Source organism: Marmota marmota, unplaced genomic scaffold (genome assembly GCF_001458135.2).
Source record: "Marmota marmota marmota unplaced genomic scaffold, marMar, whole genome shotgun sequence".
NCBI lineage: Eukaryota > Metazoa > Chordata > Mammalia > Rodentia > Sciuridae > Marmota > Marmota marmota.
Window position 1 is genome coordinate 7,860,014 of NW_025999944.1, and position 18,045 is coordinate 7,878,058.

General features: G+C 36.7%; 1 protein-coding gene across 5 annotated transcripts in view; it reads right to left on the bottom strand.

The window, feature by feature from the left end:
* The window catches only part of Xpo7 (exportin 7), a 48,260-nt gene extending 36,663 nt beyond the window's left edge, over positions 1 to 11,597 (bottom strand). The window contains exons 1-3 of one of the 5 annotated variants that reach the window (XM_015499524.2): positions 11,491 to 11,597; positions 2,688 to 2,834; positions 286 to 379 (exon numbers count right to left, since the gene is read on the bottom strand). Coding sequence is in view for 2 of the 5 variants with exons in the window: in XM_015499522.2 (XP_015355008.1) it covers positions 286 to 379; positions 2,688 to 2,834; positions 3,372 to 3,392 (262 nt within the window). In the remaining 3 variants the exon portion in view is untranslated. Of the gene's footprint in view, positions 1 to 285; positions 380 to 2,687; positions 2,840 to 3,297; positions 3,506 to 11,490 lie in introns of those variants that run through there. The other 4 variants (XM_015499522.2, XM_015499523.2, XM_015499525.2 and 1 more) reach the window with 4 other exon arrangements.
* Positions 11,598 to 18,045: the final 6,448 nt, after the last annotated feature.

Genomic DNA, 18,045 nt, shown 5'->3' on the forward strand with positions numbered 1-18,045 from the left:
CAATAAAAACTAAATGAAAGAAATCTGACAACTAAAGGGATGACTTGGGATTTATCTGGAAGTAATTGTATTAGATCCTCTTTACTTTCATAGGCCAAAAATTCTGGGAAAAACCTGGATTCTAGATATTCTGTATGCTTAGCAATTTTAGCACATTACCAAACAAGCCCATATCTATTATAAAACTGGAAAAAAAAAACAAACACTTTTTTACGTTTATCTATTACTAGTACACCACTAAACAAATTAATTTCTTTAAGCCAGATCAGAAAATTCCATACTTACGAATATCTATTCGTTGTTCCAACGGTAGAGGGTTGTTTGTGCGTGACACAAGCTTGGTAAGGCATGTAGCTGCCAGTAACTGGGAGTAAGATGACTGTAAAAGAGGGGGAAGAAGGACTTAAAATTGTATTGGTAATTCAGTCACAAGATTTGTTAGAGATTTTATACTGATGTTTCACCTCAAAATATTCCTGTAGTATGGTAGTGGAAAAGAAAAAAGAAAAATATTAGAGGAAACTACCACATTATGCTGCACGGTTAATCTCCAAATTATTTCTTTCCACCAGCAAACCTATTGATCATTTATAACTCTGGGGAATATATATGATAGTTTTTTTTGCAGTACTGGGGATTGAACTAGGGCTTGCACAAATGCTCTATCACTGAGCTACATCAACAGCCCTATCTATTTATCTATCTATCTATCAATCATTCATTCATTAATCATTAGTCAATCAATCATATTGGGAATCCAACCCAGGAGCACTGTAACATTGTTCTACACTCCCAACCATTTTCATTTTTTGTTTTGAGACAGGGTCTCAAGGGTCTCACTAGGTTGCCCTGAATGGTTTTTAACTTGCCATCCTCCTGCCTGAGCCACCTGAGTCTAAGAATAATTTTCCATGAAAATAAAAGTCCTAAAGACAGTAGGCTATTCACAGCTGTGAGAATTATGTAATATACCATGGTATAAAAAAATCTTTAATAAAAGCAATTTTGACATGTGATATTTATTCAAGTCACTTAGAACACAATTTAGACTGATAGGTCAAACCACTAATAATGCAAGAGTCTACCATAACCACAGCACATATTGTACCAATTCTGCTTTCCAGTCTGTGAACTGTCAACAAGGCCCCAGAGTTAGCAGTCAGAGACTGCACTGGAGCTTTAGCAGAAGTCAACTGGAAGTGCTGGCTGTGCATCTCCCACAGGCAAATGCAAAGGATAAATGACTTAAATATTAGATTCAGAAAGCTTAGAATAGAATAGACCACTATTCACTCTCTATAATCCTTAGCTACTAAAGGATAATCTGAACTAAAATTTGTACTACCTATTACATAAACAACACTATGACAATAGTAATGAAAACTGAAAAAATAAAGTTATCTAGAATTCTGCCCTCTCAACAGATTAACTGCTTTCATTATTTTACATCTCCTTCCAGATGGAAAGTAATTTTTATAAACCAATTTTTAGGGATAAACTTTTTTTTAAAATGATACCCTCCTATCAGGATATAATATTGGATTATCATTTCTAATTTTAAAAACTTTTACTACAATGATAATAATTTTAGCTACTTTTCGCACTTATTGGTTTCTTCCTTTTCATTTGTAAAACAAGATAATGTAGCTAGGCATGCCTAAAGTTCTTTGGACATTAGGACAATCAGGAGAATTGCACCTGACTATGTCACCATTTGTGCTGAGAAGACTAGTGCTAGCAGGGCACAGTGCCGCATGCTTGTCATCCAAGCTACTTTGGAAGTTGAGGCAGGAGGGTCATAAGTTCGAGGCCAGCCTGGGTAATTCAGATTCCTGTCTCAGAAGGCTGGGGATGTAGCTCAGTGGTAGAGCACTTGCCTAGTCTGTGTGAAGTGCTAGGTGCAATCCCCAACATGTGCATGCCATGTGCATACATGCACACAGAGAAAGCAAGCAAGCTAGCGTTACTTGCTAATAACTACTTGTGATTCTGACTCTCCATGCCCTTTCATGGTACCCTGATGGGATCTTACTAAGACGTCCTTCTTGCAAAAACTAGTAATTTTATCAAATTATGTCTCATTAGAAGTATTATTTTGATTACTACCATGCCATTTTTAAGCTGGAAGAGGTTCTAATGTTGAAAGCTAAACTTCCTGTAATTTTCATTGTCAAGGTCTTTATTTCCTAGACTTGTAAAAGGTAATAAGCAGAAGCTATGATATGAAGGAGGCAAAACACAAAAGATTGAGGGTCTTATACAGTGATAAGGACTTTAGGTAGGAGAGGTCATTTATATATAGCCCTGTCTTCTGCAAGATGAACAGGGACAGGACTCTAATACACATTTCAAGAAATTTTCCTGTAGAGGTCATATGCAAATCTGGCAAATATGATGCTTTTCAAAAATAAAATGGAGAGGGGCTGGGGTTGTGGCTCAGCGGTAGAATGCTCGCCTCACATGTGTGAGACCCGGGGTTCAATCCTCAGTACCACATAGAAATAAATGAGTAAAGTAAAGGTATTGTGTCCAACTAAAAATAAATAAATATAAAAAAAAAAATGGAGCGAGCTGGGACATGTAGAAGATCAAGGAACAGAGGCCATCCTGACGAATTCCTAAGCTTAGAACCAGAATATTTTCCCTAAGCCTCTGTTATCCTCTAGGATTTGTCAAATCTTACGTACACTTCCTCTCTCGAGGAGCAGCTGGCACTTGCTCAGGCAGTCAGGGCTGTTGGTGAATTCAACCAAGGCTTTCTCTGCCTGCAGTCGAGTGGTTGTATCTGTTGTTTCATACAGTTGTTTGCACAGATTCTCTAGTTGGGCCAGGCTCTGGAAAAAAAAGAAAGAAGTCAGTCTGGTCTCCTATCTACTCAAGACACTGTGCTTGAAATTACTGGATAAAGATAAATTTTAACAACCAATGAAGAGAATTGCTTTTCATCTCTGAGAAGCTGGGTAACCTTTATCTGATAACCATTTGTAGCTCTCTTTATTTGAGGCTTTAGAAGACAAAATGACAGAACGCTTAAGGTATCTATATACTTTTTTCAGTCATTCCCTTGAAGATCAATAACAAATGAAACATTTTTCCTGGCAAATACTCATCTTCCTAAGTTTTCCAAAAGGCTTTCAAATAAAATTCAAAATACACTGATTCTACCATCAATTTTACAAGTATGAATACAAGAGGCATTGCTGCCAAAATTAAGCACACAAACATACAATTTGAGTGCTACACAGATCTTTACATAGTTTTAAATATTTTCCTCTTGAGTGGTAGTTATTAGCTTACAGTTATCTATCTGCATAAGGACCATCACTCCCGAGAGAAACTCTAGAAGAATATTTCAGCATGCAGGTACGCACCTTCCTCCCCGGATCCCTCATGTCTAAAGTTCGGCAGTCTCTTCTGTTGTACTTTAAACTCTTGCTTCACTTCCAAATTTAAAACGAAAGGGCCAAAATAAATTCAACCCTAGCATCTGCTCACCCAGAGATAAGACAAGGGAAACACCCCCAAATAAACCCTTCTCTCCAAATCTTGAACCAGTTCCAGAGAGGTAGGCAGGGTATGGGTGTGTGTTTTGGTCAAAAGCCCAAGTGGATGCAAGCAAATCTACTTGCACTGAACATGATGTTCAAGGCAAAGAGGAAAGGAACTAGTTAAGACCACACTTAACTATCACCTTTCACTGATGGAAGGACAGTAAACATCTGTTAGCCTTTAAAGAAATGGTTTGGACTTTAAGAAGAAATCCGAACCTATTTTCAACACTAGCAAGCAAGATTTGGTTTAAGCAGTTCGGAGGATCCTACTATTAAAAATGGCCGTTCTAATAAGAACAACAAAAAGATAATAATTAAAGTAACCTATATAAATTGCTTAAAATATACTACACAGCCAGTTTGCCCCAAGGCTTTTCACGATCACCTTTTTCTGTTACACTGTGGCTTTATAAATCACAGCTTTTCCACTAAGCAAGAAAGCCTTTAAGGCAGAATTGCTATTTTATTTAACCTGATATAACAAATTTCTAACCTTAACCTAAAGGAAACAAGAAAGATAAATACTGACATTCTAAGATCTTCAGTGTCACTTCAGAGAGCCACCAAAAGAATAAAACAACATCTTCTATCCTCAAAACAACAAAACTACCCTTCATTCAAAATATTTTGGGTCTTTGATTAGGGGTCCCACTTACTCTCTTCAATTCAAAAGCGCAGAGAAAACTGCAATTGTAAAGTCAGACACCAAGTAATGAAGGTCTATAAACAGTACCTGTTCCCCGCCCCCCCCACATGGCTCACAAACACAAGAAATGGAAGATAAGGCTAATTTTTTGGTGGGGGTGGGGTGGGATGTACCAGGGATTGAACCCAGGGGCACTTGGCCACTGAGCCATATCCCCAGTCCTATTTTGTATTTTATTTAGAGACAGGGTCTCACTGAGTTGCTTAGCGCCTCACATTGCTGAGGCTAGCTTTGAACTCAAGATCCTCCTGTCTCAGCCTCCTGAGCCACTGGGATTATAGGTGTGCGCCACTATGCTCAGCAAGGCTAATTTTATATATGCCATAAAATATGTGTTAAAGAAACTTTTATGCTTGCCAGTACTGGCTCGAGACCTTACTAAAAATTAAATTAGTTTAATTATAAATCCCCACATTCCTAAACAAGGGATTAAGTCTCCTTCACAAGGTTTTGTTTCAACATCGAAATCTGGTTTTTACTTCCTCCGGAACACATTTAAAACATCGGTAATATAGAAGACATCAACAGAAGGACGCCCCCCCAACTAAAATATGAAAGCTAGCTACAAAATGTGGTATTAGGGAGCAATAGCAACCCCACAGTTATCCTAGGAGGTTTCCAACCTCCAACAGACAATCCCTATACAGACCTGCTGTTTAGGGTGTAATGACTCTCCTCAAGGTCTCATCAATTCTTGTTTATGTTTATTGCAAGAAACTTGCTCACACAACAATGGCTAAGCATCTGTCACATGTATTTCCTTACTGCTAGAAACCTACATGCAAGTTATGGTGGAGTTTTTGTTGTTTTGTTTTGATTTGCTAATTTAGCAGACAAAATATACTTGGGGGTAAGTCTGGTAATGAGTTCTCAGCTCAGGAAACAAGACTGTTAAAAAAACAAAAGTAATTTAAAAGTAATTTGACCATTTACACAAACAGTTTGAAGAACTACAGCTCTATTTCTTTTGTTTCCAGAAGAGCAAATGGGGAACCATTTTGTTTCCCCAAACAACTAGTGGTAACATGTGAAAAACAGGGTTAATAGTCACTTTGTCTTGGATAGTCACCATCCATAGAAAGGAGGAATTAGACATTTAAATTTATACTCTTTCATCTCCTAGTGTTTCCAAAGCAAATTTAATGGTTGGATTATTCTGAATCATTTTTTTGGGGGGGTAGGGGCCCAACTTAAAATAATTTATTTTACAATTATTTGATTAGCTATTTTTTAATAGTTATTTTTTAGTTGTAGTTAGACACAGTATATTTATTTTATTTATTTATATGTAGTGCTGAGGATCGAACCCAGGGCCTCACATGTGCTAAGCGAGTACTCTACAGCTGAGCCACAACCCCAGCCCTTGATTAGCTATTAAAACCAAGATTTCACTCTCAGGGTGGCAATGACACAGCAGAGCATTCCCTTCATGTGATAACACTGATGTTCAAACCTCTCCCTGTTCCATAGTTCTTGTTAAGGACAGCTATTATGTGATGCTACTTCGGTCACAAAAAAGCCTCTAGAGAAGAATGTCTATTTTCTGTTCCTGAGATTGCAAGCCTATAATCCATACAGAAACGTCCATCTGGTGCCAATGGAACAGAAAGTCACATTTATAAAACTGGAAGACAATCCTCAACTAGCAAAGTACTACTTTAGTACAGGAAACTCAGCCAATTAACCCCAAACATAGAACCAGACTGATTTTGCAAAAAACCACATTGAAGGTATTAAAAAAAGCACACCACCTTTATTTAGTAACATTATTTTGTACATTAGTCCTTTTGGCGTGGATAGAGAAAATGCAGTTCAATAATTCTCCACATAAGGTGCAGTTTGTTGAAACTACAGACCTTCAAATATAATAATGATTAATCTGAAAAGTTGCCATAGATTAAAGGAAAATAAAAATTTTGTTTGTAGATTAGATGTTATGCTCCTCTATAAAGCAGAACACTTTGGAAACTATTTTATTTAATTTGCCTATTATTGTTTTTAAAAATAGCCTTACACTCTATATTTTTAAATTAGCCTCACTGCTTTAAAAAAAATTAAAAATCATCTTAGAGATTTCCAGAGACCAAGATACTTGCTTTTGGAAGGGTTTAATGACACTGTCCATTGCAACTACCAAATTAGAAATAAGCATAACTCTTGAAGAACCAGCAGATTTGCAGGTATCTGAGCACATGTCCATGACCTAACTGTCATCTGCCCATCTGAGATGAGAGAAGCCACCATCACATTATAGAGAGTAGGTAATCCATGAGTTTCAAAGAACAGAGAGTGCATTTACCAGCTTGGAGACTGAAGCTTCATAATTATGCTATCTCAACTAGGAAAAAGGATTAACAGGTCAATTTCAACCTGTTAAATTTAGATTCTTCTAGTTATAACTCTTCTGTATACTAGGAAACACAAATGTTACGTAAATTAAAAGATGGACATTGAGTCTTGCCAGAAAATGAGCCACTGCTTAGATGGTTAATGAGACTAATATATAAGTTATATTTTAAAAATCTATCCACTAAGGCATTCTTACTTTCAATAATGAGTATCCAATTATCATAAACTCTAAAAAATTTAAAAATTCAGGATCGACAATTATTGTTAGGTTAAAAGAGCAAGAGGTAAAACGGTATAAAGTATATTATCAGTTGTAATATATGTTAGTAAATTTTAAGAAAATCTGTATGAATAAAACCAAATTTAATCATCTCTCAAAGGTGAGATTATGGAAGACCTGCAATATCTATGGTATATATTTCTATAAGTTTTGAATTTTTGACCACAAATCTGTGAATGTTTATATTAATCTATAAGCAGGAAAAAATTCCCCAAAACTGTACATATAAAATATTTTTTACCCAGGGACAGACGCTCATACCTTGTAACCCCAGCAACTCAGGAGGCTGAGGCAAGAGAATCATAAGTTTGAGACTAGCCTCAGAAACATAGTAAGGCCCTAAGCAACTTAGTGAGACCCTTTCTCAAAATAAAATTTTTTTAAAGGCAATTTAAGCTCCATTCTTCTTCTAATTACTAATGCTATATTTACTAACAGCTATTCTGTTACCAATCAGAATTTATGAACCCAAAAAGACAAAAGGCAAGCTGGGAGTGGTGACACACGCCTCTAATCATAGTTACACAGGAGGATCAAAAGTTAGAGGCCAAATCTTTGGAGGCCAAAGTCATTTTGGTTTTATACATATATCAAGAGATCTCTCAGAAGTTATTTGTGCAGTGGAGTCAACGGGGAAGCTAACTAGCTCTCTGAATAAGAAAGTTAACACATGCTGGGCTGAGGTTGTGGCTCAGAGGTGGAGTGCTTGCCTAGCATGTGTGAGACTTTGGGTTTGATCTTTAGCACCACATGAAAAGAAAGATATTGTGTCCACCTATAACTAAAAAAAATATATATTTTTTAAAAAAGAATATTAACACATGCAAACTACTCATTTTAAAAAATCTGGTTAAGTAGTTTACAAAGCTATTGTGGAAATAACCTGAAATAAATGTACTTTAGGAGAGGATATCCAAATGGCCAATGGGCAAATGAAAAGGTTTCAATCTCAGTAATCACTCAGGAAATGAACAATGATGAGACAGACACCCATTAGAATAAAAACAGAAAAGCCAAGATCACTGTTGGTTAGAATGTGGAACTCACATGCTGCTCAAGGAGTCTGAATGATCAAAACACAATGGAAACCTGGCAGCAGCTATTAAAGCTTAAACCTGTGGATACCCCACGACCCGCTACTCCATGCCTGGTATGTGGCCCAATGGGGATGAATATGAAACTCATCAAAGAACATGTTCAAGAATGTTTATGGCAGCACTAAATGTAATAGTTCACAAATGAAAAGCCAAGTACCCATTAATAGTAGTTATAAATATTTCACATTTTAACCTGTGTGCAGGTTACCCAAGCATGTCTACTTTGTGAATACTCACTAAATTGCACATTTATAATCTGTGTATTTTTGAATATATAGATAAATGATATTGCTCCTCCCAGAACTCTCCAGGTATTTATTCTTACCTGTTACTTTCTGATATGAATGGGAAAGAAGTTCATCAATAACCTGCAGTTGTACTTCAGATTTAGAATGCTTAGTTTCATATTCATTCATGTTTTTTTTTTTTAAATTGAAAAAGCATTATTTCCATTATTTTCTCAGGAAACGAGTAAGGTAAGATTTTTGGATATATTTGGGGACATTCTACTTTTTAGAGTACTGAGAAGGCGAGTAACAGGTGGTGTGTAGTTTGTCTACTGCCTTCAAACAAGATAAAATACATACTTCAGCATGTGATAATGCTGTGCCAGAACCTTGCATGCATTAGATAAGGATGGCAAGTCTGCTAACATATGAGACTGCAAAATTCTAACGTCCAAATATGAATCAATTCTAACTTGTAATAAACACATATGGTCTTTGCATTGTGGGTAATATGAGGCCAAAATACACATAAACAATTTCACAAAATAAACAGCCAGACTGATTGTGCCTAGTCACTTAATGGTTTTTGACTTATACATGTAACCCAAGAGCATTCACTTAATCTGTCACTGAAAACTGGGTTCCTTCTCATAGTCACTAGTGGTGTTGAGAACTGAAAACTGTAGCATAAGAAAAATCTGCTAAGACAGAGGTTTCAAGCCAGCACCCCAAAACAGCCCACAGACATTTCTATTTCTGGTTTGGGTCTTGCAGTATATGGGTTAAAGTTTGACATGGCTGCCAATATTTTGTAACAATATCTGATTTTCCAGCTTCCTATGAAAAATTATAAAGTCTAAAAACACTTGCATTTTGAAGGGTCACTAGCCAGTGCCACTGGTAAAGAGAAGGAAGTGCTTTCCTAGGCCGGCTTCCTCCCTTGCCAGTTCCCCTGCAAATATCCTGGGTTTAGGGGCTCAATCCAAGAAGTCAGATGTAAAAAGTTGGTAGCTAACAGTACTGTAGATTTTGTCTTAACTAAGTCTGCCAAATTTGGTTACAACAATCTTCTGAATAAAAGGGGCTATGAAAAACTTAGGCAGAGAAAAGAGATTGGGAGTTAAGCAATTTGGACACTGGTGATAACTAACCATGTGACTCTGGCAAGTTTATTTCTAGGAGCTTCAGTTTTCTCATGTGTAAAGCAACTGGACTATATTACACAATCTACAAAGAAACTCTAGTTCTAAAATTCTATGATTATAATATGCTATTTTTCTCTATTTTTAACTATATTAGTAAATCAGAGTTAAAAGTGGGCAAAAGACTAAAATTAAAATAATCATGACAACAGTCAGTACAACTTTTTTTTTTTAAAAAAGAGAATTATCCTTAAATATAAATCAGGTAACACATACACACATCTTGTCATTGTAGCACAGTGCCCTTCCCCACAAACAACTTCAGTGACCTAGCAGCAGGGACAAGGGTTCTTTTGAGTTGAGGTTCAAAACCAAGTAATGGTTAAGCTTTTAGGTTACAGACAAATCCCAACTCCTCCTTCTATTAGCTGTGGGAGTATAAAGCATTGAAGTCATTCAAACTAGATTTTTCTTCTTTTAAATAGAAATAACACCTACTTCATAAGGCTGTAAATGTCAGTGAGGTGATGTATTAATGACTGAGTTTATTACTGGCTATTATCTATTCTACTGGCTACTAAAAGCTCTAAAAAACAGCAGTTTTATATTTGTTTGCACAAATGCGTTACTTAATATGCTATGGTTGTTCTAAAGGAATTATAAATGCCCTTTCCCTGTAGAACTAGAGGGACTGGGGACAGGATATACAACTGGTCCTCCCTCTCATGGATTCTGTTTTTGTGAATTCACTACTTACTAAAATATATTTGTAACTCACAAATCAGTATTTGCTCATGGAGTTTTACATGGATATACAGAGGGGAGAAAAATTTGAGTTACTGGACATACATTTCCAGCTGAGGCTGAACACTGTAACACTTTGCTTTCTTATCTTAAATCTCACAGTGTAAACAAGTGTACAGTCCGTTTGATGTTTTACTTAGTAGCATTTTTTTGGGTAGTATTTGGGTAATTTTGGGCATTTTGTTGATTTTACTGCTTAGAGTAGCCCTGAGCACAATGCTGAAGTGCTGTCTAGTGTGCCTATGTGCAAGAAGGTTGTGATGTGCTTGATAGAGAAAATGTGTATCTCAGATAAAGCTTGTTGAGGCATGAGTGACGGTGCTTTTGGCCAAGAATCCAATGCTATATTTTGGTCCAGAGTTCAAGATTAGTGAATCAACAAAATGCATTAAATATAACACCTTTAAACAGAAACACACATAAAGCAAGTTTATATACTGATTGGTTGATGAAAATTTTGTGACTGGAGTTTGACAGGAACTTAACTTTGTATTTCCCCAAACAGAAATGATTCAGTATGTTCTTGGTGACTTTATAGAACATAACTACAGGGAACAATTAAGTTATAATGCAGTCATATTTTTGGCCTCACTGGAGGTACCAGTTACATATTTTCCCACGGAAACAACTATATTTATTCCCATTGTTTCAAGTCATTTGTTAAAACAGAGGTATTTATTAATCTATTTGCATAACTTCCATATTAATATATATAATGTTGTTTAAAATTCTTGAATTGTCTCAATAATCTGCTAAAGTTGCCACTTGTATTAGTTATGTATACACACATTGGATGGTCAGGTTAAGAGTGCATTAAAAACAACAACCACTACCTCATATTCCCACAAGAATAGGGAAAAGAGGACAAAAGACAATAGCAAAAAAATTTTAGAATACACAAAACCAACCTGATTTACAGCACTTGCTTAGACACTGAGGTACAGTGGGAGGCTTAGATGAGGAAGAACAACAAAGATTTTTTTTTTGAAAAGTTATGATTACCAGATATCTTCCCCTATTCTGTGCCTCTAAATGTCTGTCCATCTCTCAAGAGACACCAAGCCAGCTGAGTGCACACTTGAGGATAAGGGCACTACATACCAAATGGGTTGATAAAGTGGCTGCCTCCACCCCGAAGGGGGCTGTGTCTTCGATTACTGCATCTACCCAGATATGTCATATACAAATGGTTCTCTTTAAGCAGGAATTTAAAAGATTCCCCCCTCAAGAATCTCAGTAGTCACAAAGGAAATAGCTGACGATACAGTGATATGGGGGTTACCCCAAAAGTGGCAAATGATTCTCCTGCAATGCCTCAAGCCCACAAGCCTCACCCAAACTCTTCAAGCTTCCAACTGGCTTTGGAGTCTCTAATCTTGATAGTGAGCCGTCAAGGAGTACCAGATATCAGAAGAAAGCCTTTCACATGGAAGAAAGAGAGAGAGAGCTAAATAAGTACACAAAAATAATCTGGGACAGGCACAGTGGTGTACACATGTAATCCCAGCTATTTAGGAGGCTGAAGCAGGAGCTGAAGTTCAAGGTTAGTGTCAGCGATTTAGTGAGACCATGTATGTCTCCAAATAAAAAAGAAAAAAAGGGGCTAGGTTTGTGACTAGCAAGGTCCTGAGTTCAATCCCCAGTGTACCCCACCTCCCACCCAGGAAAAAAGATATACCATTAAGCCTACTGAAGAGACATTCTAGGTACATGAAGAGAGAGATCTTAGAGAATAAAATTGTGACATTAGAGGCAAAAATCTACTGGCAGATTAGAAATAAAGTAAAAATCGCCACAGACGGCAGAGAAGACCCTATATGGATAATATGAGAGCAAATTTAAGCTCAGGCCAGTGAAAAATGTCCCTCATCCAGTTCCAGAAGTTCTAGAAAGAGAACAGAGATTGGGGAGAAAGAAGAAATCATCAAAAAAAAAAAAAAAAAAAAAAAAAAATTCAGAGAAACTTCCTAGAACTTAAGAATATCAGTTGCTAGAATGAAAAGGTCCACCCAAGGACAAAAAGATTCCTTAAGCTGCCAGAATGGTGACCAAGAGACAAAACAATAGGTGACATATAAAGGATCAGGAGTCTGAAGGCTCTGGACATCACAAAAGCAACAATGGAAACGAGAAGACTTGAGAGGAGTTCCTGCAGAAATCTGAAGAGAGATGAACTTCAACCTGGAAGACTACCCAGCCAGAGGTAAGCAAGGGCTGGGCAGGACAAATCTATTTTGGGGAATATTAGGCCAAGAAACCTCTCATCCATGCTCCCTTTTTCAAGGAGCCATTAAAGATTGTGCTTCAAATCAAAATAAAAGTAATTCATGAGAAAGGTAAGCATGGAAGGGAGAGCATGGGAATCCAACACAGGACAAGAATATCAAGGGAATCCCTGGAGAAGACGGAGAAGTGAGACAGACCCCAGGATAACTACTGAAGAGTAAGCCGGGCATGGAGACCATCCAGGACTTATTCAAGCAGAGTGGCTCAAGGGACAAGTGGAGTTCTACCAAGATCCCTACCACCACTGGCCTCTTTAACCAGAGGACAGAATACCTGTGTGGGATTTCTCATTTTAAGTCCTTACTTTGATCCATGTTGAAGTTTTTAATTAACATAAAAAGCCTTCAACTGATGAAGTCATGTTCTCCTTCAAATTTTGGAAAGTTTTTCTATAGAGCTGCAAAATCATTTTTAACTAACATTCCAAAGACAAGGGCAGTTGTGCAACCTTGAAGGTTGGCTTTGAAATAGACACTACACAGTAACATAGTGTAGTGGTTAAGAGAAATAAGCTTTGGGCATAAAAAATTCTGTATCTTGTGATTTGCAAATGAAGTTCCAAAAAGAAGAAGAAGAAAAAAAACATCACATACTAGCATTTTTGCCACCTTCACTTCCTTCTTTATCAAAAAGAATCTGTTGGTCTCTAAATTGCCTTTTATGGGACTTGATTCTGCTATGCTGTCAGTATTAAAAGACCAAAACAATATACTCTGCTATGAAAATAGCTGAGTAAGAAAGTAGATTATGTAGGCTGAGATAATCACCTAAGGAAAGGAAGTCAACATCTAGGTATTTGGGAACCCAAATTTATAATTTAAAATAATTATATATGTAAATACATTTCCCTTAAAACTCCATGTTAATAAGCAGATCTATATAGGGACAACAATCCTCATGACAGAGGTTTAATACTTCTGTTTATAATGTCACCATACCCTGGGTATAGTGGTAGAGACCTGTAATCCCAGCTACTTGGGAGGCTGAGGCAGGCAAATTGCAAGATCAAGGCCAGCCTGGGCAACTTAGTAAGACCCTGTGTTTCAAAATAAAATTATTTTAGCTTAGTGGTACTGTGTTTGCCTAATATGTGTGAGGCTTTGGGTTTATTTCCCCCATACTGAAAAGAATATTACCATACATTTCTAACAATTTAAATTGGTGTGAACTATCTTGATATTAGCAGATTTACAAACTTAATAGTGATCTTTACCATGTAGCAAGCGTGGTAAAACAACTGACTTCCAAAGTTCAGAAAGTGATAGCCTTTTAGTTAGGTATTAAAGGAACAAAAATAAAAGTAGTTTAAACACTCACTTCATTTAGTCCTGGTTTTCAAGAGCTGTTTGTCTTTTTAGTTCTCTAAGTTACCCTGAAGAGGAACATTGTAGGGCCAGAGCATACTTATTGTTTTAAATTTATGTTTTTAATATCAATTTGGTACAACATTCAAACTTCAGAGTACTAGAGGCATTTTGTGCAGACTACTGTTAATACATTAAAAGCCACATTTAAACACTGAATTATATATATAACAAAGGAAGTGATCACAAACACAATCACCATCTCTGAGTCCACCAATCATCAGGCTTCAGCACTGCTTTGCATTAACTACATGAAAAGGGTATATTCAAGCAAAGCAATTAATAAGCTACCCAAATAAATGTAAATGTAAATGGACTTGGAAAATGTTCAAGGAACTTCAAGAATTTTTGGCTTTCACCCTTCTATTTACTAATTCTTAGAATTTCCAAGATTGATAGAAAATGTATTTACAAATGAAATCAAGTTTGCTTATGAAAAACAACAACAACAACAACAACAACAAAAACTAGCTATAGCTGGCAGAAAATCTTGCCAAAAATCTGACATAGTAGTGGTATTAAATATATTCAAATACCTTTTTAAAAATTTTTAAAATGTGTTCTTTGTATTTTTAAAAAATACTTTGTAGTTGGACACAATACCTTTATTTTAATGTGGTGCTGATGATCAAACCCAGGGCCTCCCATGTGCTAGGTGAGCACTTTGCCACTGAGCCACAACCCCAGCCCCCGTAGATATGACATATTGTATATTACATGGAGTATAACTTCCCATTTTTGTGGTTGTACATGATGTAAAGTTACACTGGTTGTGTATTTATAAATGAACATAGGAAAGTTATGTCTGGTTCATTCTACTTTCTTTTCCATTCCCATCACTCCTTTCTCTCCCTCCCTCCCCCAATCTGGTGAACCCCCTGCCCCCTATTGTGAGTCACTATCTGCATATTATTTGACTTTCGTTTCTTTTGAGATTGGCTTATTTTACTTAGCATGATAGTCTCTAGTTCCATCCATTTACCAGCAAATGCCATTGTTTCATTCTTTTTTATGGCTGAGTAATATTCCATTATGTATAGGTACCACATTTTCTTTATCCATTCATCTGTTGAAGGACACTTAGGTTGGTTCCATAGCTTAGCTATTGTGAATTGAGCCACTATAAACTTTGAAGTGGCTATGTCATTATAGTATGCTGATTTTAAGTCCTTGGGGGTATTTACTGAGGAGTGGGATAACTGGGTCAAATGGTGGTTCCATTCCAAATTTTCTGAGGGATCTCCATACTGCTTTCCAGAGTGGTTGCACCAGCAATGTATGAGTGAGTGTATCTTTCCCCCTACATCTTTGCCAACATTTATTGTTACCAGTATTCTTGATAATGCCATTCTGAGTGGAGTGAGATGAAATCTTAGTGTAGTTTTAATTTGCATTTCTTTAATTGCTAGACATGTTGATTTTTAAAAAAAATATATTTGTTGACTGATCATATTTCTTCTTCTGTGAAGTGTCTGTTCAGTTCCTTAGGCCCCCCCCCACCCTTTGGTACTGGGGGTTGAACCCAGGGGTGCTCAACCACCGAGCAACATCCCCAGCCCTTTTAAAATATTTTATTAGAGACAAAAGTCTCACTGAGTTGCTAAGTGCCTCACTAAGTTGCTGAGACTGGCTTTGAACTTGTGATCCCCTTGCCTCCAGAGTCTCTGAGATTAGAGGTGTGTGCCACTATGCCCGGCCTTAGCCCATTTCTTCTGTTTCATTTTTCTTTTTTTATGGTGCTGGGGATTGAACCCAGGGTCTCAGCGCATGCTAGGCAAGCACTCAACCAACTGAGCTATACCCACAGACCCTAGCCCATTTCTTGATTGCGTTATTTGTTCTTTTGGTGTTAAGTTTTTTGAGTTCTTTATGTATCCTGGAGATTAATGCTCTATCTGAGGTGCAGGTAGCAAAGATTTCTCCCATTCTGTAGACTCTCTCTTCACATTTATGATTGTGAAGAAGCTTTTAATTTAGTTTGATACCATCCCATTTATTGATTCTTGATTTTACTTCTTTTGCTTTAGGAGTCTTGTTGAGGAATTTGGTTACTAAGCTGACATGATGAAGAGTTGGGTCTACGTTTTCTCCTAGTAGGTGCAGAGTTTTGTGCAGGGTGAGAGACAGGGGTCTAATTTCATTCTGTTACATATGGATTTTCAGTTTTCTCAGCATATTTGTTGAAGAGGCTATCTTTTCTCCAATGTATGTTTATGGTGCACACAGACCTCTTAAAACTCAGCAACAGGAAAAGAACCCAATTTAAAAACAAGCAAAAAGTCTAAACCTAAGAAGATACACAGACCTCACCTAAGAAGATATACAGATGGAAAGTAAATATATGAAAAGCAGCCAAACATTATGAATCATGAGGATACTACAAATTACACCAACAGTAAAGATACCACCACTATACACCTACTTGAATGGTTAAAACCCTAAACGCTGATAATACCAGCTGCTGGCAAAAACGTGAAACAGAAACTGATGGTGAGAATGTAAAATGTACAGCCACTTTAGAAGACAGTTTGGTAGTTTCTTATAAAAATAAACATACTCTTATCATATGATTCAACAACTGAGCTCCATGGTATTTACCCAAATGAATTGAAAAATTATGTCTACATCAAAACCTGTACACAAATGTTTATAAAAGTCTTATTTATAAGTGGCAAACTTGGTAGTAAAAGACATGGAGGAACTTAAATGCACATTGCTAAATAAAGAAACCAATCTAAAAAGGCTACATACTGAATGATTCCAATGATATTTTTACATTTTTGAAAAGGTAAAGCAAACCAGAGGCAGTAGTAAGATGAGTGCGGGGTTGTGGGGAGGGTTGAACAGTGGAGCACAGGATGTTAAGGCAGTGAAATGCCTCTGTATTAACACTGTCATGGAGTACCTGCCATTACACCTTTGTCTGTACACCACAAAGAGTAAACATTAATAAATAGGGGAAACAGGGGAGGGCAGGGTGACTGGCTGTGGAGGAACTCTCTGTACTTTCTGCTCAATTTTTACACAAACCTAAAATGGTTCTAAAAAACAAAGTCTGCAAAAACCAAATTTAATTTGCCAGTTTAAGAAGTCCAACTCTCCCGCCTCAATTTTTATCTTAATATTTTTCTGGGTTTACTAACCCATGGTATTTATATATTAAAACACTGTCATTATATATCTTAGTGCTCACACCCTACCCGACCACTGGTGTATGTGACAGGGCAGCAGAATGAATACCATTCTCTAGTTTAATACACAGGTATTCATAGTAAGAGAAGATGTAACCGTGGTTATGTTACTGTGGTTCTCTGCCTATCTAAACTGGAATCTACACTATACCTATCTGGTAGAAAAATCTTTAATGGTTAGACTTATAATTGTTTCAAAGTAATGCTCACATAGACATATATTACTGTTACTTTTCTAAATTACACCCTACCACCCATTCAAATATTTGTCTGTATGGGACACAAAAACAGTTTGGTTTGCCTTAGGGATCTGCTATTTCATATGCCCTCTCTGGTGTTCTGCCCTTCTCTGAAAAATGCTAAATACAATCTGGACATTCAACTATTGAAAATTTTTCTCTTTTAAGTTCCTCCAGCTTAATCATGCATTTGTTTCCATGAAAAACAAAACACAACACTCACTTCACCTGAGGAACAGTTGACAGTAAACTGTAACAGATTTGTTGCCGCATGTATAACAAAATGTGAAACAAAAAAAGTATGTATCATATCAAAAAACTTATTTTTGAACACCCCTAAAAAAATTTTTTAAACAAACTCGTAGGAAATGACTACAAGTATCAGGTATTTTACCATCTCTTTCATCCTAAACTGGTGTTATGTTTTTTGAGCTAATTCTCACAAAGGAAATGGGTAGACAAAATGTAGATGACATCCCAGGAAAAAGCCAACACCATGGAGACACTTCCCCACAATGTACATGTGGGACTGGATGAACTGTACTTAAATGTTCTGAGTTTGGACTGAGTTGTCACCATCCTATCTTGATTAACTGCTGTGTTCCATCACTTCTATGGATCAACATAACCATATAACTCATAATTGACTATAAACAATATATATGCATAATTAACATAAGAACTTAATGTAAGTTCCAGTACTATAAATACACTTCAAAAGGAATTTTCCAAACTAAGAACACGAGGCTCTGAAAAACATTAGCAGCAGTTGGAAACAGTAAGAAAACAGTTGACTACACACCTATATG